Genomic DNA, 23,267 nt, shown 5'->3' on the forward strand with positions numbered 1-23,267 from the left:
ATTTTTAGGGATCTGCCCAAAAGTCAACAGAAAGAAATAACGAGCGATTTTAGCACAGAGGATGAAGACTCTGATCTTAAACTCTGAAAAGTATTAGCTGCAGAAATGGCTGCTGAGGATTCTTTGTACTTGGTCTATCTACCCTGATAGAGGGAAACGCAAGTCTTTTCATGATGGCCAAACAACAAATTTCTTGCACTACAAATAAAGAAAATTTCTCACCAGTTGGTGAGTTCCACACCTCAAAGGTAGGCTGGCTATTCTAGGAACAAAGTGCCTTTGATCACTTGATGGACAGAGAGGGCTTGATCATACGGCTCATGCTTGTGTTTCCCAACCCACCTCGGAAAGCATGGAAAATCTATTTTCAGAGAAATTAAACCACACCCTAGAATTCCTTGCAATTCATGGGTGGGGAAAAAAAGTCCTTAGGTGATTACTGCCTGAAAGGAACATTCTTGTGGCAAGAGAGGGCTGGGCTCCACACACCTGCTCAGCTTTAAAAAAAAAAAAGAGCAAATGTACAATCGTTGGAGAGTAATTAATCCATGAAAGGATGCATTGTGCCCTCATGGTGTTTGCCCACCTTGAAGCATTAATAATTATTAACTTCAGTTTCTTTAACTCAAGGCGACAATGTTCTATTGAGCAAGGCTGGCCACAGAATTATAATGGGGTGTCCAGTGAAAAATAAGGCCAAGATCTGTAGTTCCCTCTGGCCTTTTCCCCCCCTAATTCAATAATCCTTTACTGAATACCTACTGTGTCCCAAGGTATCCTATGGGAAAGTCAAAGAAAAATGTATAAAACATGGTTCCTGTACTCCCAAGAGTTTACAAGCTTTCAGAGAGATATGAATATGAATCCAGTTTAGTTCAAGACACTGCGTTAACTGCCAAAACAGAGTCAAGAAAAGAGCACTGGGGCAATCTGAAACCTGGGTATCAGAAAGATACTTTGACACAAGTATTTAATGATGCTACTTGTTCCTTTTTCAATATTTCTTCATGTGTAAAACATAAAGTTAGGTGCTTTGGGCCATAATGAAATAAACAGGGTATGACCTCTGTCTACTACTGTCCATTGAATAAAAATTTCTTGAGCATCTACACGTGCCAGGCATCAAACAGGATATTTTGGAATTACAGATGGGTAAGCATGCTTTTCACCTTCAAGGAGCATCTGGATTTTTTTTTTAAATAAATGGTTATGTATATGCTGTACTATGTGTGATCTTGTATCAGGTTAAAAGACCTTAAAGGAAGGACTGTTTTTTCATTACTCCTGGACACCAAGCCAAGCTTACCTTGGCCTTACTGAATAGAACAAGGAATCTGGTGAGAATCCAGATGCTATGGTAAACAGTCTCATCAAAAGCAATCAAAGCAGGAGTGAACCTTTCGTGGTCATTTTGCACATGTGCTGATTTAATCCATACCAACTCAACCCTCAGGGGCCTTAAGGGGCACAACCCCAGTCACTGGCTTTTTAGCACCTTGCACAAAGTGTAACAGAAAGTAGGCAATTAGTAGATATCTGATGAATAAAATAAAGAATCTCTAATCCCTAACCTTCATCATGGATGCCTGCTCAAAAATGGAGAGAATATTGTAAATTATTTCATATATATGAAAATCAGTGATTTTTTAAAAAAAATTACAGACTAGGAAGATAGGAATCAATTTGATTTCTCCCTGCTTCAGCATCGCTAGATGTCCCATGTCAGGTCCTACCCACAAACAAACTCATGGGAAGAGGCCAACTAGTAATTTCCCTCTGGCATGGATCAGAACATAAACTTGTATTGTTGATACATGTGCTTTGTTCTGTTTGCCAAACTTTGTGTGTGTGTTGCGGGGCGGGGGGGTGGGGTGGGGGGGTGGAGGGCAATTTCTCCCCCTGAGGTATGCCCAGTATTCAGTCTCCCCTGGACTGACTTGACCTCCAGCTGACTTATTTCAGTTTTGTCAAAAAGGCTAAACATAGAGAAGATTCTTGAAGCACATACAATGCTTTCTAATACAAATTGTGATCTTCAGAATGCCACCCAGTAAAACCTGTTGTACATGAAGACTGTGGGATTTCTTAGTAAATTGTTGCCATCCCACTGTAATCCACTACAGTGGAAAGTGCTTCAAGGATAAAGCCTTTGGAGGTTTCATCAGATTGGATATGGGGTCTGGAGACAATGATCCATCTCACTCATCTGACTCCCATCCTCAAGGTCATGCTAAGAGATCATGTGATTGAGAGACCACACAAGGAAGTCGTTTGGGCTCCCCTGGATAGCAACGTGGCCACTTCTGTGTGCAGAAAAGACCTCCATCTTTGACACCATCACCACCTGTCTGCTGAGAAGCCACGTGGGAGGGAGGGAGGGAGGCGAATTAGGAATGAACAAAAGTCCAGGACAGACTCAGTCTCTGCCCCCAGAATCCCTGCAGAGGAGGAGGAGAACTTAGTATTATTGGGTTAAAATTACAATAAGCATGAGTGATAACTTTAAAACAAAGTCATCCCTCGCTTTCTTGGGGACACGTTTCTTTCTTTTGATTAGTCTCACCTGGGGCCAGACCATTTGGAAACTAAAACCCTATAAACCTGTCTTATTTCTCAGTCACCTGCCGTCCTCTAATTCCACCTCTGAGTTCAGGTCTACCAGCCTAATTTGGGGTTTCTTTGTGAAATGCCTGTTCTGCACTAATCAGATGATTTTCCCTCAACTGACCTTGTCATTCAAAAGCCATAAGTCATTTAAAACGCAGTTTGCATCCACAAGGAAATAAAAGGCAGAAATAAATTTGATTTTTTTGCATCTTAATTACTCCCCCAGGCACTGGCTGCTCTCATTAAACTGCCTTAAGTCTTGAACGTGACATTTAAACTAAGAAGTCCACACTTCCTTCCTGCAGGTTTTCCTTTTTTAACCAGCAGTATTTGTTGACCCTCACCTTCCAACTCTGCTCTAAATTGGAGCAGGGGTGACCCAGAGACTCAGTGGGGTCAGTCAGTCTGAGTAGGTGTGAATTTGTACAGGTAGGAGGTTGCCTTGGCAGCAGCAGGTAAAGAAGGACCCAGAACCCTTACCTGCCCGGGAGGAGGGCTGGGCATATACTTAAACACCTCTAAATGGCTTTCAGGCATCAAATGAGTATTGACAGCCTTCGTCCTACATGGCATTACAGCAAGAGTTTCCTCAGGAATCCCAATGGGAGTTTACAGAGGATGATATCTCTAAACAGACAGAGAAGCTACTGCCAACCATTCAAAACAAGACCACAGGAAAGCCAAGCCACTCTCAACATCTATTTTTTTTTTCCCTCCAGGTGAGTCAGTTTTGTAAAACAGGACGGTAGGAAAGTCAGCAAATGATTCTTTGTTCTCCCACAATGGCCCAAAAAAGCAGGTGGATCTGCTTAAGTAAGTGTTAGGAAAGAGTAACACCACCTTGCATGCAGCAGCCCCTTCTCTGGAGCTGTGAGTGTACATAGTACACATCGTGACAGCGGCTATCTTTGCTCACAGGTGAGCTTGATCCTTAGAAACAGGACCCACTGAACCGATGACCCGTGTGAAGAAATTAAGTTAACCTGGGACGTCGCTCAAAGACCTTCCAGCATTCTTCCATCTTGGAAAACTGACATCAGCCTGCAATAGTCACCAATGTGGTGCTGGTATCGGTACTGGATCAACTGTGGGCTGCATTCTCATCAATACTCTGATGTGCCATCACGCGGCTAGGTTTGAAGGCTGTGGGTTCCTGACACCCTCCTCAAAGGAATCCCATACGTACAGTACCGAGTTCCAGAAATAAAAGTCAATTTATGGTCCCGAGCCTGCCCTCTTATCTCCTCATGGGAGAGATGTGATGATTCAAAAGAGAATGTTGGTAATGCTTGAAAAATCTTCCTCAAATGAATATATATATATATATATATATATATATATATATATATATATATATACTAGTTTGATTTATTTTAAATGGTACCAGATGCTCTTTTCTTTTTTCTGTGTTCCCTTACGCTAATTTTATTTCCTAGATTTTTCTCCCCAAAGTTCTGAAAATAAAAACTTTTTTTTAAGAGCTGGCACCTAGAACCTCTGAGATTCCCACCTGGTTTAAGTTGTATGTAATCCAGTGGTTTTGTCATAACAAACTGGCCCCCAAACTTGATCTCAATCAACCCAGATGCTAACGAACATTCTACCTGCGTCACATTGTTACAGTGGGTGACAGGGGTTTCTCCAAACATTATGATTCTCACCCAAGAAAGTTTTAGTTCCTTCTCCAAGGCTCAGGTGGTCTTCCTGGGATCGGGCCAGGCCCATTCCTACAGGGTGTGTGTGTCCATGCCACGGTCGACAGCTTGGGGCGGCTTTTGCCTACATAACTAATCTCTGCATTGGATTCTGCTCATCTCACTTGAGCCTTTCAACAACAGGGTGCTGCAAATGTATTGTTATTATTAGCCCATTTTGGACAGTAACTCGGGGTGAGGCTCGTTCACAGCGAGTGGCTTGCGCAAGATCACTTAACCTTCAGGTGAGACAGGCACAGCATGAACTCGATTTTCTGACTCCAAAGCCAGTGCTTTCCACCAACCTTCCCAGGCCTGAGGCAGACAGATACAATGCCCACGTTTTACTCACAAGCCCTGCCTGCTCCCTAAGCCGGCTGATGCGCCCTAGGTGTCTGGAAGCACAGACTTTGGAAGCAGACTGCCAAGTATGGCCGTGTGACCTCGGCACGTTACTCAGCTCTTCCTGTCTCCGTTTCGTCATCTGTAAATGGTAATTCCTACTTCCTAGAGCTGTTCTGAGCATCAAATGAGTTAGTATGTCTAAGTCTCTTAGCTCCCTGCCTGGCCCATAGTAAGTGCCATATAAATAGGAGCTCTTCTGAGCTGCCTCATTCATTTAGGGAGTGAAAACTGTAGCCCGAGAGTCTGCGGTCACCCGAGGATATGGAGGATGGCTGTCTACTCCGCATAGCAGGCGCCCAACTCAATACCAGAACAAAGTAGTGGTCCCAGAAAAAGCCCATGTTAGAACGCATCACAGCCCGTGATGCTTTGATGTTCAAAGTAAAGTGTCACAGCTGCTTCCCCCTGCAGTCAGTTCCCCGCTTCTGACATCAACCTGGAGGCACATGAGCTAAAACAGAACCAACAGAGATGACCCGACTGAAGAAAAGTCTGTTCGGAAACACTGTCAGCTTTTGAAAAACAGCAGGTTGTTCCTTTCCCTGATAGGAATCAGTTTTGCTCTAATAGAGGGCCATTTTTACCCCCTCCAGAATTTGAATTCCATGCACAATTCTATACCTTAGAAAAGGCATTTATTTTTCTCGGGCCTTTGAGAGGGCCTTTAAACTGGAATTTAAACTCGGGCCTTTGCGAGCAGTGAAGCAAAAGTGGAGACAGCTTTGAGTTTCAGCATGCTACCATGAAACTATATATGTATTTGTTTCTTTAAAAACCCACATCTGAGGGTTCCAAACCATGTGCAGCACCTCCTACTATTCTGCTTCTGGCTCCAAAGCCTAATCGCCATCATGGTCACTATTTAGGAGCCCTTGTTCCTTGGCCTCCCCATCTCTTTGCCTCTTGAGATTCTGTAGCATAGCCTCCTGGAGCCTTCTTTTCCATGTTTAAATAAACGGGGAATTTCAGGATTTGGGGGGAAAAGCCTGCTGAAGACACTTCAGAGGGATGGAGAGAAAAATGAGTACCAGATTATAAGAGGACAGGCACCAGGAAAGAGAGACAGCTTGGCAGTGCTTCTTGGAAAGATGCCTTCCAAACAGCCAACCCCAGGCAGGGCGCCGCTTGTAGGTTTGCGTGCTGAGCACCAAGTCACAGAAATTTACACAAAGGCACAAGGGCCTTCGGGCCGACACTGGTGCCTGGAGTTAGGACTCTGAGCCTGGGCCTGATGGCTTCGGTACAGGTGGCAAAGACCAAGGTGTCTGGAAGAGGCCTCGGTCCTGCCGGACGAGCCCCGGGGTCGCGCATACACACGCAGCTGTACTCACCGTGACTTCGGAGGCGGCGGGGGAGGCGAGAACGCCTCGATCCCACTTTTGTCCTTGGGGAACTCAAAGGCAAACGAGGCCGACTTGCTCATCCCGGTTCCGGCTTTGCTCTTCTGCCCGGAGGAGCCGTCTGCGGGGCGGAGGCGGTGCCAGGTGGAGGAGTTGCAGGGGTCCGTGGGGCCATTGCCCACCTCTCTCCCCCAGCTTTGACTCAGCAAGTCCTGCTCCGCCTCCTCCTCTTCCTCTATCCGGCACTGGCGGCTCCAGGCGCCGGTCTGGTACCGGGGCCGCCTCTGGTCCAAGGCTGACGTGGCAGTGGCGGGCGGAGGGCCCCTGGTGGGGTCGCTGGCAGGGACACCGTTGGCCCGGCAGGAGGAAGCAGGGTCAGCGGGGCCCCTGGATGGAGGCTGGGGCCCAGTGACGGCCGAGTTGCCTTCGCTGAGGCTGGACTGAGGGGAGGCCGATGGGGACACCGGGGTCCCTCCGGGGCTACTCTTGGACAGCTTGGGAGGGATGGCAGGCCTCCCCTTGGGCGTGCTCTCACTGGCACCGTGATGGCGGCTCTCCCTAGAGCTGAGCCCCTGCCCAGCCGCAGGCTCCCCCTCGCCTGCCTCAGGGGCCTGGCTCAGGGGCCCGCGAGGCCACTGCACCCCCACCGAGGAGTCGGGGCTGCTCAGGTAGATCGTGCGGTGGTCTTCTTCCGGGTGGGCCGCCATGACTGTGATGGTGGCCGCCGCCTGGTGGGCCACCTCTGGGCCTCCCCTGTCCTGGCCGCAGCCAGACGCTGTTTTCTGAGCCCGGGCGTGAGCCGTCCTCACCGGGCCCTGGCCCTGGGCAGCTGCCGCCTGTTCCACCCCGGCCTGTGGCCTGGAAGGCACTGGAACAGCCTTCTTCCTCTTGGTGCTCTCAGCGTAGATGGGTTCAGGCTGTGCAGTCTCCCCGGGGTGGGCTGGGGCCTGGGGCTCCCCAGTCGGCCCCAGGCCCCTGCTGGACGCCACCCCGTGGCAGCCAGAGTCCGGCTGCTTCCCCGGCCCAGGTGCCTTCACGAGGGAGCAGGAATCGCTCTCGTGCTGGGGGACCAAGGGGCTGCTGGCGCGGCTACTGGCGCTCCCGCAGGAGAGGCCATCCGAGGAGCTGGCGGCCTCGGAGGTGAGGGACTGCTTCTTGGGGCCCAGGTGGGGCGGGTTCTCCGTCGGGCCCTGGCTGCGGCACTCCCTGGGGAAGCTCAAAGCCCGCCTCTCCTCCTCGGTTGGCCTCGCGCACACCCCCTGCTCCCAGCAGGCCGGCGAGCAGTCCCCGCAGCCCTGTCTGCGCCCGGAGTCCACGGCCTGTGAGGCGTCCTGACCCCCTGGGCTCCCGGGGCAGCAGTCCAGGATGGAGCAGTATTCTCCCCCTTCGCTGTCCCCTGAGGGCGAGCACCTTTGATCGCTGTCATCCTCCTCCGAGGGCAGGGATTCCCGCAGGGGCTGCGCAGAGGGGTAGGGCCTGGGGCCCTTGTGGCAGCCAGAGGTCATCTCGGCAAAGGCAGCCAGTTTCTGGCGGAAGCTCTCCTGAGGGGAGGTCAGCTCTTGGTAGGGAATCGTGGGTTTATCTTCTCTTCCAAGCTTCTCATCGGGGAAGCTCACTGGGTGGAAGGCGACACTCCGTTCGCCCCGGGGCTCTAGGCTGTGCAGGCCGACCATGGCGTAGGAAGGGGGGCAGCGAGGGTGCCCCACGTCTGCCGGGGCCAAGGGCCCAGCAGGCTTCTGGACGCCTCGGAAGCTGCCCAGGTAAACTACTGGCACATCGTCCTGCTTCGGGAGGGGGAGCTTGCCGGGGGCTCGTCTCCAGATGACCTACACAGCCCCAAGGTTAAAAGACTTACATTAGACCTTGTCAGAGAAAAAAGGAAGAGAGAGAAAGTGAGAGGGCAGGGCCATGACACCGTAAACTGTCTTCAGCCGGGCAGCGCGCCTACCCTCTGACCTCCCCACAGCCCTCTCGTCATCGCTGGGGCCCCGTGGAGCCCCTGGGCTTCCGTACACTGCACTCCTCACCCCTGCCTGTAATTCCTTCGGCTTAAAACTGTGAGGTAGGGGGAAAAAAACGCCAAAGAAGAACATTTTGCCTTCTCCCTCGAAACTGCTGGACGAGATAAGTTCTCCCAAGGGCTTCGAAATAGAGTTTGGGGTTTTGTTTAATTTTTGCTTTGTGTTCATTAGTCTTTTTGATAACAGTGTCATAGCACAAAGAAAACAAAGTCATAAAGCTTTTAAAAACACTTGGGGTGGGCTTCCCTGGTGGCGCAGTGGTTGAGAGTCCGCCTGCCGATGCAGGGGACGCGGGTTCGTGCCCCGGTGCGGGAGGATCCCACGTGCCGCGGAGCGGCTGGGCCCGTGAGCCATGGCCGCTGAGCCTGTGCGTCCGGAGCCTGCGCTCCGCAACGGGAGAGGCCACAGCAGTGAGAGGCCCGCATACCGCAAAAAAACCCAACAAAAAACAAACAAAAAAACCACTTTGGGTGGGTGGTGGGGTCAGAGGGCAGCAGGGTGAGGGCCGGTTTCCGGTTTCCGAGTTCCGAACTGGGTCCCGGCTCTGAGCCGTGCTCTTTCTCCCAGTTACAGGCAGTGACCTCAGCCGAGGCTGCATAAGTGGCTGGACTAGTCGAGCTAGAGACAGCGATGTGGGGTGGTCATTCCCATCAGTGAAATCACTGCCCCCTCCTCCTTCCCCTCTAGTCTCCCCTATCCCCAATTTTAAAGCAGCCTCAAGGCAGGGTCGGCCTCTGGCTCCTTTCCAAGATGATTCAGAACAAAAAGAGTCCCTGGTTTACATCTGTGAAGGTCAAAGGTATCGACAAAGGCCTGGGGAATGGGTGTAACCAGCTTCTGCAAAATAGAGCAACTTTGAAGGGGACAGGAAGCTGAATGCAGCCCCAGGAGATGGCTCACCTCAGTCAAGCCTCCCTGGAGTTAAAGCTGACCTCTGACCTCACATGCGCTCACACACCCTTCCTGACCCACTCACTATGACAGTTTAAGGAAAACTAGTTAAGTTCTTAGAATATGCCCTAGAAATGCAGATTCCCAGAAGAGATGTCTAGAGGCAGCAGGCTCCATGTGCCCTTTAAATAATTACAACTTGGTCAGGGTCACCTGGGGGATCAGCGCAAAGGTCTAATCTCTAAGGATGTAATCGTTTTTAGTAATCCTACATCAAAGCTGGAAAAACCCAAGCTTCCAAATTGGAAATATGAACACTGGCTGGGAATTGGCTGACATTACAGAATTACTGCTGACATTTTTAAGTGTGATAATGATATTTTGTATAAAGACTTTATTTTTTAAAGAGGTACTGACATGATGCAGTATGTGGGGTTTGCTTTAAAACCCCAGGTTGGGAAGGGAGGGTCGGGGCAGGGGTAGAGACGGAACAAGATTGGTCATGAGTTGATGACTGTTCAAGCTCATGCGGCAGGGCGGTGGATGCATGGAATTCGTTAAACAATTCTTGCTACCTTTGTATATATTTAAAATGATCCAATAAATAAAAAAAAAATTTTTTTAACTTTTTAGAAAAAGCTTCATTCTGGTGTGCCCTGATACAGTCTTCAAACGAACTTGGGGGTCTGCATGGATGGTTCTCAGCCTAAAGGGTCAGAGAGAAAGGAGGGCAGAGAGAAAAGAGAGGGTGGTGGTCCGGCAGGAGCAGTTTTGGGGCGAGCCAACAGGAAGCCACCCTGCAGGAGTCCTGCTGGGACAGCCCTCCCTGGCTGCCCGCCAGTCCCCGGTGTTACAACAGGAGCAGCCTCGTAAAAATACCACAAAAATACCACGGGGCTGAGTCAGCCTCACCTGCGCGACGTCGGCACTCACGCCAGCCTCTGTCCACCCCTCGGAGGCGTCGGAGCTCATCATGGTGGGCTTCACGGCAATGGTGGGCTTGGAGTAGGGCGAGCCGCTCAGGCCTTCATCTTCCGGGCGGCCGCTCTCGGGCCTGGGGGGCAGGCGAGGCGGAGGGGGCAGGCTGCCGGCTCGGGGCTGGGAGCGGCCAGGTGCCAGCTGGTGGTCGGTGCGCAGGCAGAAGCAGTTTTTGCAGGACCCGGGCTTCCAGATGTGCTCCACGAAGTCGCTGCACGCAGACATTTTCGGGCTCTCGGGGTTCACTGGGATGGTCTGGTGCATCTTGAGCAGCGGGCGGGGCGCTGGTTCATCTTGCGCCTGGCTCCCTGGCGTGGTCTCAGGGGAGGCGGATGGGGCTCACGGGGCGGCTTCCTGGAAAGGCAGAACACTTGCCTCATCAGAGATCTCCCCTGCCAGAGGCCGGGGGCACGATCAATTCGAGCCTGACGAAGTGACTGGGGAGCAGGGGGGAAGGAGGAGAAAGAGGTAAAGATAAATATTCTATTTATTCTGAGGCCCTCACCCATTTGTCATGAGGCTCTTAATCCCTTTCTAGTGGTGTGGCCTCAGAAAAGACGTAAAAGCCAAACACAGCTCTGTTGCATGAGTAGAGAGTGTAAAAGACACTTCAGTCCCCTAAACTCCTGAGCGCTTGGAGGTTTGGGGGCAGTTAACGGGAAGAAACCACACAGGGCTGGCGATGAGAAGCTTGTGGCTGACCCATGCCTCCCCTGCTGCTAGGGGTCTCGAGCCTGGGACTCTGCCCCAGAGAAACAAGAACTACCAAGTAGGACAGCAGATAAAAATCGTGGCTTCTGGAAGATAAGCCACAATTTTTAACCAAGAATGATGTGTGTGGGGAGGCAGACCTGGGCTCTGAAATCAGCACTGTAACCCATACTTGTGAGGATATGGAGACAGAAGCGGTGAGCAAGGGGGGAGGTGGGGTGCCGGCCTGCCCCCCAGGGACCTTTGTCGGGAGGTCTGGCATCTTGGGAATTCGCCCTCCCTGGCCCCCCTTTCTTAGTATGCCTCATTCACTCCAGGGCTCAAGTGAGATCAATACAGCCAGAGCTGCCGGGCCAGGGGAAACCGAAAGAGAGGTTCGTGGTCACCACAGCCCTGTGGTCTAGGGCTGGTTAGGCTACAAGAGAAGGAAGAGATGATCACAGGTATTTTCCTTACGAGGTCCCTGAAGGGGAGGCAGTGAGCTTGCTGGAAGAGTTTGTGGCCTCTGACAGTAAAAACCGAAGGCTGAGAGTCTGTACCATAGAGTTCACTTAGTAAATTCACCATTGAGGAGGAACTCGAAAGGTTGCAGATTTTAACCAGTTAACCTGAATAACATCCGTCAGGTAGCTGTCATCCCCATTTTACAGATGGGAAAAGAACGGCAGTGACATCAACTAAGACTTGGCCACAGACACAGAGAGTTCGGTGGTTCTAGAAAAAGGAGCCAACTTTGCTGGCAGCTTCTCATGATCACCTCACTCATCACTTCATTCATTATACTGAGTTGCTCGCCATTATCTGTTTGCTACTTTTGCTCTTCTTTCCTCATTTAAATGAACTGACTTCCTCAAAAGGAGAGCGTCCAGGAGAAAATCGTCCTGAAGAATCTACAGTGAACACACTCTCATTAAACAGGGAGGGTCTGGCCCTGGGATCTGCTTTCCACTTTCCTCCCGTGAGAGCTGGCTCTGAGGTTGATGCTCTCCATACCGTCAACAGGACTAACCAGGTGGAATGAGCCAAGAGCCCCAAAGATCATCAGAATCTTTGTGGGAAGAGCTCTGTTTCTGGTCTCCCACACTCACAGAGAGGGGTGCTTATTCAACAAGAGCTGAAGCTAAATTGGCCTCTTTTCCCTCCAAAGTTAACCAGGAAGCCCACTGCATCATCTTTAAGCTAAATGAACTCTCTGAAATAAAAGACAAGTATTTGTCTTTTAGTTTGTGACCGTTGTTAGGATTTATGCATCAAGATGCTTGCAAGTTGGGTTCTCCTCCTCCTGCTACACCCAAGTAGCAGGTTCATTCCCTGCCAAGTTCCCAGAAGACGTCACTAAGCTTCAACAAGCAGCGGAGAGCAAGGATTTTTCTTTCTCCTACAATCCCAGGCCACAGAGAGCTCTAGGCTCTGCCGCTAGACTGTGGAAAGAGGAAAAAGCGGAGGAGGTGTTCTGGTGTTCAGTAAGGCAAATCTCCATACCCCTGCACCAAGGTGAGGAGAAGGTCCTTTCCAGCGGTTCCTGGCCCCCCTCTTCTACTGCAGGCAGAGGCTCCCACGCCCCAGGTGGGATGGAAGGAGAGAGCTTGGGAATCGGTTCTGTGTGGGCTTGGCTCCTTCCTGCAGCTCCTCACAGGGCTGGGCTATCTGAGGACGGGGGGCATCCTACAGATTCGCAAAGCAGCCGCTTGGGGTAGCCACGCCTCGTTTCCTGCTCAACAGGCAACTGACCCACACTTGTCATGGCTGCTTGGTGCCGGAGGTTCCCCTCCTGTGCCGCAGATGGCCCACTCCAGCCCTGGGACTTTTGGTAGGCTCTGGATTACCAACGTTCGGGAAGCTTCCAGAACCCCTCACCAGTTCACGAGCACTCTCCTTGCTCCCATCCTCAGCTCTGAAATTCTCTGACGGTGAGTACAACTCCTACCACACAACTGCTCAGAGACTGGAGAGGTTTTTCAGGAAAAAAGAATGAAGCCGAGAACGGAATAAAGCCCCGAGCTCCTCTCCATCGCTGACTCACTACACATCCTGTTAAAACTGGTTTCTCAGTCACAGCAAACAGAATCTATCACTACATCAAGCCAGAAAGGATTCTCTCTGTCTAGAGAGGTTCTGTGCTTGGAATTACATCCGATTTGTTTTAAGTAAAAGATGGTGGAAAACTCAAGTGGCTCTCACAAAGCAGGAGCCCTGCCTGCCTGCCTGCCGGTGCCAGCTCCCCAGTCTGGGAATGGCACCTTTCCAGCCCACATTCCTTGCCTCCGAGGGGAGGTAGCCCCCAGAATTATGCAAATTCCTCCATTTCAGTGGGAGGCAGCGGTGTAAGATTAGAAAAAGATCTCAGCATTCTTTCTGATCCAAGTCATGATAAAATATCTTTGCCTCTGCAAACTTCTGCACCAGATTTGTGGCTAAAATGTGCAAGATTGAAGCTGTCAGACACACACCCACCCCACTGGAAAAAGAATCCGAAGAATGGTGACCAGATCCATAAAATGAAATCTTTGGGCTCCAAATGCCCCTCATAGTTGCATCAAAAGTTGCTCACACCTTACCCTGGAGTGACAGAATTCCAGAAAATATTCATCTAAAAAAGTTATCTGTATGACAATTAAATGAATGCAACACCGGAAAAGAGAACTATTTATGAAAGTGTTTGTCTGGATTTCAACACTCCACTGACAGAGGTTGCCCGGGCAGAAAGGAGAAAGTGACAGCCTTACCTCCCCCCTTCCCCCGCACACACAGAGGTTAAGTCATGATATTCACTCAACTTTTAATTTTCTTTTTTCCTTCTCCAGTGCAATGTAATCTAATCTTAGCAGGAGGAATGTGGTTTCTGTGGGTTAGACCCATTAGGCTAAACCAGTAAGGAAGATACCCGCGTTCCACAAGACCCTATGATAGCGAAATAACCGCACAATTTCCCAGTGCTTCCTGTCAAATTTCCGGCTCAAAATGGGAAGGGGTTGTTAAGGACAGTTCAGGCCAATGATCTATAGGGCCTTCCCAACCTGATTCTGGGCTGGGCGCCTTGCAAAACTCCTCCCTCCTAGACCTTTGGGCTTCGCTATCGGGCTCTGCAAAGCCACGTGCTTGCTGGCTGAGCTTCACCTGAGAGAAATATACAGAGCCGGCCCTGCCTCCATTCTCAGTGGAGAGGTTCTATTTTCTGAGAGAGAGAGAGAGAGAGAGAGAGAGAGAGAGAGAGAGAGAGAGAGAGTGAGTGTGTGTGTGTGTGTGTGTGTGTGTGTGTGTGTGTGTGTGTGTGTTTGTGTGTGTGGAAGCGGCAGCAGAAGCAGAGGTTAACAACGTGCCCACAGTATAGCCTTTCAGAGGGCTCTGCCACGGCTCAAGAAAAAGGCATCGTCTCGTTCCCCTTGGAGACCCCCAGACTGGCATCCAACTCGGGGCTGCCTAAGAGGCAACTACTAACTTGGGGCCCCAAAGCATCACCCCCGGGGGCCTGGTCCGAGGAGCGCGGGCGGTCTCTCCCTCTCTGCTCCTTTGACAATCCTGCGGCCGCGGAAAGGCAGTCTCCACAATAGCAATCCCCAAAGCGCTCCGGTCTCCTGCCCCAAACCCTGCAGCCAGACCAGCGAGACCAGCAGAACAGTCGGTTCCCTTGCCGGAACTCGGAGGAAAGTTTCCCCGTTCGAAAGAGCGCGATTCTCCAATGAATCGAGAACATCCCTCCGGCTCCCCTGTCCTCCGGGATCGGCGCCTCCACCTCGGGCGCAACCCGGGGCGCACGCGGTCCGGACGCTCCACCCTCCCCCAGCGGCCGCCTGTCACCCCGAGGGACGCCGACTGGGGTCGCCCGCTCGGTAACCGCCGCGCTCCCCCGGAGCTTCCCTCTGCGGCCACGTTTGCCAAACAAAAAGAGGCAGGCTTTGGAGAAGGCGCCGCGGGCTCACCTCGGGGCCGCGCTCCCCCGGCCTCGCCGCTGGTCTCCTAGCCGCCAACCGCCCCGCCGGGCGCCTCGGAGCATTGTTTGGAGAGTGTGTGCGCGCAGTGCGTGCCCGGCCGCGGGCGGTGTCGTCTGCCTGGGCCCGGCGGCCGGGTGGCAGCTGCGAGCCCGGCTCCGCCCCCTCCGCCTCCGGTGGCGCCGCCCGCCCAGCCCCAGCCGCACCTCCGGAGTCCCTGCCACCGCCCCGCGCCCCCCGCCGGCGGGCGCGCTCCCTGGCCCCTGATTCCTCCCGGAGATCCACGCCCCGCCCCTCCCTCACGCTCCCGACGGAGGCTCCGCCCCCAGCCCGAGACTTGGAGGCGTCCGACCCCCGAGCGAACGCCCTTTTGCACCCCTCTCCAAGGAGGGCTCGCGGGGTTCTGCAGGGGCGAGTTTCGGTGTCTAAAGCCTTCCTTTTCCCATGATGTACGCATAGGTATGTAGTTGTCTTGCGTCCCTTCATCCTGCCTGCTCTGCGAGACCCTGAGAGGACCAGAGAGGCGTGGAGGGTACAGCCCCAGAGCTGGAGGGGGCGGGGGGAAGGAAAGCGAGGGGTCCGGAGGGGAGTGATGAGGTCAGGACCGAGACGCAGTCCGAAAGCTGCGTGGGCACCGAGATTGTCATGACTGTTGCAGGTAGGAGGAGGCTGACGCACTACCGAGCCGGACTGGGAGTCCTGACAGCGGGTTCTGGGTCCTGCTCAGTCCCTCGACTGAGGCCTCAGGCAAATGGCTTAACCCCCCTGAACTTTAGTTTTCTGAAAGAGGAATACAACGGTTGGAGTGGAAAGAGCTGGTCTTCCTCCACGCTGGGACAGTGAGGGCTTCCGCAGGCCAGTATTACACCTGTGTTTACACCGTTTCCAGTAAGTGACTCATTCACTGAGATAGAATGAGTTCGAGATAGTCCTCGGGCTAAAAATCTTTTAACCGAGAGTATGACAGCCTACGATCCAGTCAGTCCCCTCCCTTTCTCCTGCTGCCTGCAACAGGCTTGCACCTTGACCTGGGTGTTTCCTCAAGGAGCCCGCACCAAGGTCACCACCTGGCGCCGGCCTGGTTGGGGGGAATTCGCGAAGACCCCAGAAAAACACCTGTGGCCTTCTCTCTGCTCCTTCCACCTCCCCAGAGAGGCAGTGTATAGTAAGTCCAGCGGGAGTCCTCCGCCAGGCAGCCCACCATGATGCACCTGTGAGCCTCCGCCTGACTTAGAGCAGGAAGGCTGGTTCTCCTTGAGATTCCTGCGTTCTCTTAGAGATCCAGTGGTGACAGAGCAGGAGTGGGGGGGGTGGGATGAAGGTGGGGAGAAGACATGTATTTGAGGTTTGGTTTCTGTGTGAGAAAAGGAGAAAGTTAGAAAGGATATATAAAAAAAAACCTTCTGTGCTCCAATGTCACTGATTTCTCCTGAGTATGAATAGAAGTGGGGAGAAGGTTTAGAGGGAGGAAAGTAGGTGAAATACCTACCCTGTGCCAAACAACCCCATGAGAGGGACATCATCCCCATTTCACAGAGAGGAAGACCAGTGCACAGAGGGCCACATAATTTGTCAGGGCCCATCGGCTGAAAGTCGTGGTCCTGGGGTTGGAACCGAGAGCTGTCTGACTCCTCTGATGGGCAGTTCCACTCTGCCCTCCGCTAATACTGTCTGTCCAGCTCTATTTTTCTTTCTTCTCGAAGTGAAGGGAAACCATTTGAACAAACGTGTAAGGAAAACCCTGTTTAGGCTCCATCATCATCCAACAAAACTGAAGGGTCAATCCCACTCATTTACAGAGAGACCAGGAGGGGAAGGTGTTGATAAGCAGGTAGGGACAAAGTGCTTGTCACTGGAGAAATACAAAAATGACGTCAGGAGGTGCATGCAATTCGGTTACAATGGAAGAGGGCAAACCCGGGTGTTTGACGAGTTCCTAGTTCCCATGGTTCAGGTGGGATATTTCCGTTCTTCCTCTGTAAAGCCTGGTGGGGACACCCACCCCGCAGAATGGAGCATACAGGAGGCACTCACGTTCCCACATTTTTCCTTCTCTTTGCTTAATTTGTCTTTAATATATTAACAGGCTAAAGAACGTAATTATAAAAAGCGAAGGCTATAGTATAAGATTGGCGGTTCTGTGGCATGGTACAGCAATTGAATGGTTAATTCAGTCCTTCTGCAAAATAAACTGTTTTCAAGCGTTTTGCTGTGCTCACACAAAGTGAATGCATTATACTGTAGTTGCTGACATATAAAGTTCATCTTTTAATGCCAGCGACATGGCCTTAAAACTGGCTTCATCTTGCCTAATGAAAAGAATAAGAAAATACTTCAAAAGAGTTGCTTAGATCCACACAAAATACCCATTCTCTTATGCAGTGCTCCACCAGTGGCTGTTAAGTATGTTATCTCCTCGGTGAAGCTACAGTAAGCTCATGCATTTTAATAAACAATTCTTGCTTGAACTTCCAAAATTCACCCTGCAGTGCAGTGCAATTTGTGTATACACAGCATTCTGCGTCTACCCCTTATCAGTTCATTTTCACGACATTTTTAACTGCAGGGCTTGGCTTCCCCGATACAGATCAGACCTCGAAGAAGAGTGATTCCCTTCAGGGGTTTAGTCCTGGAGCACTATTCTGTACAGGAGAGCAGTTAAATTGGGGGAAATTAAGACAAAGTCTGGGGCAGGTGGTGCTTTGAGGTAAATAGGGTAAAGTTATTAGGAATCAGAAATACAAAAAGGTAGGATTAAATTATACAGAGGAAGTAATGCTAGCTGGGGTACTTGAGGAGTTAGCATGAAGATTGGACCAAAGTAATCCAAGCCTGTATCTCCCTAGCTGGAGAAGAGACCTCAAATGATAGAGAGGTGTTCAGTTTTAGTCAACAAACATTTATCGAGTGCCTTCTCCTTATGAAGCACAGGATGAGGGAATATAAGGGGTAAAAGAAAGATGAAAAAAAGAATAAAAGCTCTATGACAGGAAAATAAGCTAGGAGCAGTGAGGATTCAAAGGAGGAAAAGACAAAAACACAAGAAGTGGTTCCAGGGAGGAAGGGGCTTTGTAGGATGAGAAGGATTGTAGTTTGTGGACAGTGGGGACTTTCCAGACGGAGAGAGTGGTATCTGCAAAGGAGTGGACGTGGGTGAGGCAGAAGTCTTTTTGAGAGGTTTCTTATCCAGTCTGGCTGGAGCATGATTATTGGAGAAAAGCCTGGAAATGGCATGGGGCACTGGACAGGAAAGGCTTGCTTTCTAAGTGAGACAGCGGGAGAGGATTGACATTTCTGATGAGCTGAACGATGCCCTCCAAGTTAGTTTTTCATGTGCTCCATCTGGATCTTGTATCTCAGGTGGATTAGGAAGTGAGAGAAGAGATTGGAGACAAGGAGACTGGCTTAGAGTTTCTAACCCTGGTCCAGACGGGAGGTCAGGGCTTGATAAGGGACATAGAAGGGGGAATGGAGAGGATGGATGTTGGAGGGGTGGTTTTGAAAGACATCAAGAGGGAGATATGGGAACTGGATGCTTCCTGATCGCTATGAGCAGTAAGATCTTAACTAATCATGGCTTACAGGATGGGGTGCTTCCTCTGTGTCAGGCCCTGTGTGCTAAATGGTTTACGTGCTTTCTCTCACGTAAACTGCACAGGAACTCTGAGGTCAGTGCTGTTGCTGAGGGAGAGGAGGGAATCAAAGATAACCAACAGAACTTCTGCTTCAAGAGACTGGTAGAAAGATGATGTCATTAGTATAAATAAGGAAGTCAGAGGATTTCGTTTGTGGTCTCTGGAGTCTGAAGTGTATGGAGCTATCTGGTGAATGAAGTTCTCCTGCCAGAGTGGTGTCTGGAGCCAGAGGAAAAATGAAAGAGCTTGGAGGGGTAGGTGAGGAAGGAGCAAAGATGAGGCGAAGAGAGACATGGTGATCTAGAAGGCCGTGAAACAGAGGAGCTCTCTTCCAGACCTTGTATAATCCGGAGCAGTGTGAAGAGAGGTCTCTTGGAGAGGATGGAGGAAGCATTGTCAAGGGAATTCCAGGTTTCTGTTAATTGCATGAGGTGGGGTGTGTTCAAGACCAGCTTAAACTCTTAGTTACTTTGCTTATATCAGCCAGCGTTTCCAGCAGACCCCATGGAAGAAGTAGATCAAATGGGAGCACAGATGGATTGGGAAAGGCGGGCTTGATAGGGATGCAAGTCGGGAAAGGCGGATTTAACAAGGGGAGGAGGGTGACGGCAGGTGAGAGAGGATGAAACTCCTGGAAGCCATGGGTGTGTGCCGGGCCTGCCTTGGTGGCATCTGGAGTCCCAGAGCCATCATGGAGGGGATTGCCAGGGTAAGGAGAGAAGGACAAAGGTCTTCTGAAAATTTGCTGTGAAGAGCCCTTCTGGGTTCCCTCTGTCCTGCGAGAAGATGGTATTCTCAGCCAGCCAGTAAAGGTTCCTAGGCATACACGGCCCCACTCCTCTTTCTTTTTCCTTCCAAGTGATAATCAGCTCTTTAAGTTGCCGACCCTCAATTCTCTCTTCCTTCTCGAAGGTGTGGAAACTCAGGTAATCTGATCAGTTAATCCTGGTCCTGTGGTTATGGCATCACATCCTTGTGTCCCAACTTTTTTTTTTTTTAAACCATTCCCAACATCCAGTTCTTCCCTGTCCTTAGTCCCAGGCAGTGTTACCCAGGATAAGCCATGTTAAATAATTTACAGTATTTTATCCCAAGCACTGAATAGATTCCCCCCTCCGAACTGAAAGCCATTATTTAAATAACTGCAGATGTCAGAATCTCAACCCACATGGGACTGAAAGCCGAGGGTTCAGGATTGTTAGGATGTTTCTTTGTGTCCAAGTGCCATAGAGCTCAGATGGCAGGTGTTGAAGAAGGAAAACACTTTTCTCCCATTTTATAATATAATTACAGTGAGATGTGCATTCAGTGACAGATACCTTATTGCAAACCTCATTTTTTTCCAAAATGTTACCGTTATGGATTGACTTGTGTTCCCCTACCACCCCCCCAAAAAAAAAGATATATTGAAGTCTTAACCCCCAGTACCTGTGATAAGGTCAGATGTGGCCTTATTTGGAAGTAGGGTCTTAACAGATGTAACCAAGTCTAAATAAGGTCATTAGGGTGGGTCCTAACCCAATATGACTGGTGTCCTTATAAAAGGGGGAAATTTTGACCCAGAGACAGACGCACAGAGGGAGGACAGTGTAAAGACGCAATGACAGAAAGGCCATGTGGGTGAAGTGATGCATCTACTAGCCAAGGAAGGCCGAAGATTACCAGTGCACACCAGGAGCTGAAAGACACGAGGAAGGATTCTTCCCTGAAGCTGTCAAAGAGAGCTTGGCCCCTGTGACACCTTGATTTGGGACCTCTAGCCTCCAGCACTGTGAGACAATAAATGTCTGTTGTTTTGAGCCACCCAGTTTTTGGTATAGCCAGCCCTCTGTTTCTAAGGCTTTAGATCCACCGTTGGTTGACTCCAAGGATGTGAAACCCAAGGATACCGGAGGCTGACTGTATTCATTGAACTGCGTCGTTTTATATAAGGGACTTGAGCATCTGTGGATTTGTGTACGCGGGGCGCTCCTGGAAGCAATCCCCTGCGGATACCTAGGGACGACTGTACTTTGTTAGATCAGCCCTAGGAGACTAATATAGTTCCTAACATAAAAGTGTTCCAATGAGTGATACACACTACTGCTTCTAGACAGATGATCAATATTTTTCAAAAATCAACTCAAGAGAACATGACCTACAGAGGCACGTTAATTAATGCCCACCATGAATGTAATGCCAGACAGTTCACTGGAATAAGAAAGTCAGAGTGTCCCTTCATTCAACCTGCCCGAGGAAGAAAAAGGTCATTCTTTCATCTGTAGCTCCCTCTTTCTCCAGTTTTAAGGTCCATGGTTAGGGGAAAGTCCCAGTTCCTTAACTGAGTTTGTATTTGCGTGGTTGAGAGACTGTTTACCTCCACACCCAGGCAGTGTGCATTAAGTATCTCGAAGCCCATCGAGGGATTGTTCTGGGTCCACAGGTGCATCCAGAGATGCCCTTAGTGGACATTACGTCGTCTTGGCCTAATCCTTCGCTGACAGATGGAGGCCCTGAGGCCCTAGATGACCAATGTGACTTGCCCAAGGTCTCACAGAACCTTTCATAATACTTCTTCTGAGCTTTCAAGGTTGTTTGATTTTAATGTGAACTCAGCTGTGAGTTAAGGGTGTGAAAATGAGAACTATTTGAAGAATTAATTCATCACGCCCACTGCTTGGCTTTCTGACTGAGCTGGGGTCAGAGTTGAAAAGCAGCAGAGCATTTTACATTGGGAAGGTCACAAGGAAAAACAAACCCATTTGAAAGATGTGTTTACTTACCGTCAAGCAAACCTCCTGATGGCACAGCCACTTTGGAAGACAGTTTCTTAAAAAGTTAACTGTAAACTTGTCATACGGCCCAGTAATTCCACCCTCATATCTACCCAAGAGAAATGAAAATATGTCCACACAACAACTTGCATACCAATGTTCACACAACGTTATTCATAATAGTTAAAGAGAGAAACAACCCAAATGTCCATCAACTGGTCAATGGATAAACAATATGTGATATATCCATATAACGTAATACTATTCAGTAATAAAAAAGAATGAAATAGTGATACCTGTGGCAACACAGATGGACCTCAGAAACATCATGCTAAGTACCAAGTGAAAGAAGCCAGACTTAAAAGACAACTTAATGTATGATTCCAGTTCTGTGAAATATCCAGGGGCTTCCTTGGTGGCACAGTGGTTAAGAATCCGCCTGCCAATGCAGGGGACATGGGTTCGAAACCTGGCCTGGGAAGATCCCACATGCCGTGGAGCAACTAAGCCCGTGTGCCACAACTACTGAGCCTGCGCTGTAGAGCCTGCGAGCCACAACTACTGAGCCCGTGTGTCACAGCTACTGAAGCCCGCACGCCTAGAGCCCGTGCTCCGCAACAAGAGAAGCCACTGCAATGAGAAGCCTGCACACCGCAACGAGGAGTGGCCCCTCCTCGCCGCAACTAGAGAAAGCCCGCGCACAGCAACAAAGACCCAATGCAGCCTAAAAGAAAAAAAGAAAAAAAAAAAGAAAGAAATATCCAAAAAAGGCAACTTTTCAGAGACAGAAAGTAGATCAGTTGTTGCCTAGGGCTGGAGGTGGGAAAGGTGTTGGGGAGTGAGGGTGAACTGTGAATGGCCATGGGGGGCTCTTATTAAGATGATGAAAATGTTCTAAAACCAGATTGTGATGATGATTGGACAACCTGACAAGTTTACTAAAAATTATTGAATAGCACGCTAAAAATCGTTGAACTTTAGCATATATAAATTATACCTCAATAAAGTTGTTTATAAAAAGTGAAAGATGGAATAGTATTCAGCCTTAAAAAGGAAGGAAATTCTGACACATGCTGCAACACGTATAAACCTCGAGGGCATTATGCCGAATGAAGTAAGCCAAGAGGACAATTGCTGTATGATTTCACCTAGGTACCTAGGGACAGAAAGGAGAATGGTGGTTGCCGGGGCTTTGGGGAAGGGGGAGTGGGGAATTATTGTTTAATGGATACAGTTTCAGTTTGGGAAGATGAAGTTCTGGAGATGGAGGACGGTCGGTGATGGTTGTACAACAGTGTGAATGTCCTTAATGCCATGGAATCGCACACTTAAAAAAAGTGAAAACGGTAAATTTTATGTTACGTATATTTTATCACAATCAGAGAGAGAGATCAGCCATGTCTCTGTGAGAGAACTGCCCGTGTGTGAAAGATGAAGCAGGTCTGAGAAATCTCACGTATCTTTAGGTCAATGAGCCTCAGTCATTCAGAAGGCCGTCGGGTTTAAACTCCTGTAGCAGATAGATGGATCCATAATTCTCTAACATCACAGAAACCCCAGGCTGATTGCTGCCTGATAAATCAGGTCAGGATTGAGAAAACATCACGTGCCTTACTGTGGTTCAACAGTTGCTTTCCCCCTCGTCTTTCCCAAGGCAGCTTCGGTTTCGGTTTTACTAGGTCAGTAGGCTTCCGAGTGTCCTGACCTCTGTGTTGTTGTTGACTTTGACAGGAAGCCTTCTGTGTAACCTTACCTCTGAGACCTAGTTATCAGTTGCCAAAACCCAGCCATAAGGATGTCATTCCATGGACCATATCTTAGAGGTTTTCACTTACAAAGGTAAGCCGGTGCTCTAAATCCAGTTTTCCTGAGAATTTTTTCAGTGGTAGAATGAAAGGTTTCTATTTATCTAAAAAGAACATGTCATTTGCCATCTGTTGTAAAGTTGTCTAAACCTGTTGAAAAACTGTTTCCTTTGCTTAGTCACCCTTGAAGTGAGGTGGCCTTTTCTCTTTCCTTTCTTCTTCTTCTTCTTTTTTTTTTCCTTAGCTTTTCATAGAAAATATACCACAAAAGGATCTCAAGACAATTTTTGGACAGAGAGCATTTTACCAATAAACAGCCTTGGCGCTTTGCAGGAGTAAAATCCCATTTTAATACAGCACAAGGGACGCTGGAGAGGTCTTATTTCCCTCCGCGGTACACCACATGGTGAAAGCAAAAAAAGACTTTAACTTGCTTCCTCCTTTCAGGTTTCTGAGTGCATGCACTTAGTCCAGAGACATATGTTGCTTGGTTTCTGC

At 49.8% G+C, this 23,267-nt stretch overlaps 1 protein-coding gene and 1 long non-coding RNA gene across 6 annotated transcripts in view; one reads left to right on the top strand and one right to left on the bottom strand.

Annotated features, from left to right (window-relative positions):
- Positions 1 to 14,739, bottom strand: part of PRAG1 (PEAK1 related, kinase-activating pseudokinase 1) — a 49,997-nt gene extending 35,258 nt beyond the window's left edge. The window contains exons 1-3 of one of the 5 annotated variants that reach the window (XM_067022318.1): positions 14,568 to 14,739; positions 9,871 to 10,290; positions 6,038 to 7,872 (exon numbers count right to left, since the gene is read on the bottom strand). In XM_067022318.1, the coding sequence (XP_066878419.1) occupies positions 6,038 to 7,872; positions 9,871 to 10,200 (2,165 nt within the window). In that variant the 5' untranslated portion in view covers positions 10,201 to 10,290; positions 14,568 to 14,739. Of the gene's footprint in view, positions 1 to 6,037; positions 7,909 to 9,870; positions 10,374 to 14,567 lie in introns of all 5 variants that reach the window. The other 4 variants (XM_067022321.1, XM_067022319.1, XM_067022320.1 and 1 more) reach the window with 4 other exon arrangements.
- A 182-nt stretch (positions 14,740 to 14,921) lies between these two features.
- LOC136793316 (uncharacterized) overlaps positions 14,922 to 23,267 on the top strand; it is a 36,908-nt gene continuing 28,562 nt past the window's right edge. The window contains exons 1-2 of the long non-coding RNA XR_010838455.1: positions 14,922 to 15,035; positions 22,696 to 22,803. This is a non-coding gene — a long non-coding RNA (uncharacterized lncRNA). The remainder of the gene's footprint in view (positions 15,036 to 22,695; positions 22,804 to 23,267) is intronic.

This window comes from Kogia breviceps, chromosome 20 (assembly GCF_026419965.1).
Source record: "Kogia breviceps isolate mKogBre1 chromosome 20, mKogBre1 haplotype 1, whole genome shotgun sequence".
In the NCBI taxonomy this organism is placed as follows: Eukaryota; Metazoa; Chordata; class Mammalia; order Artiodactyla; family Physeteridae; genus Kogia; species Kogia breviceps.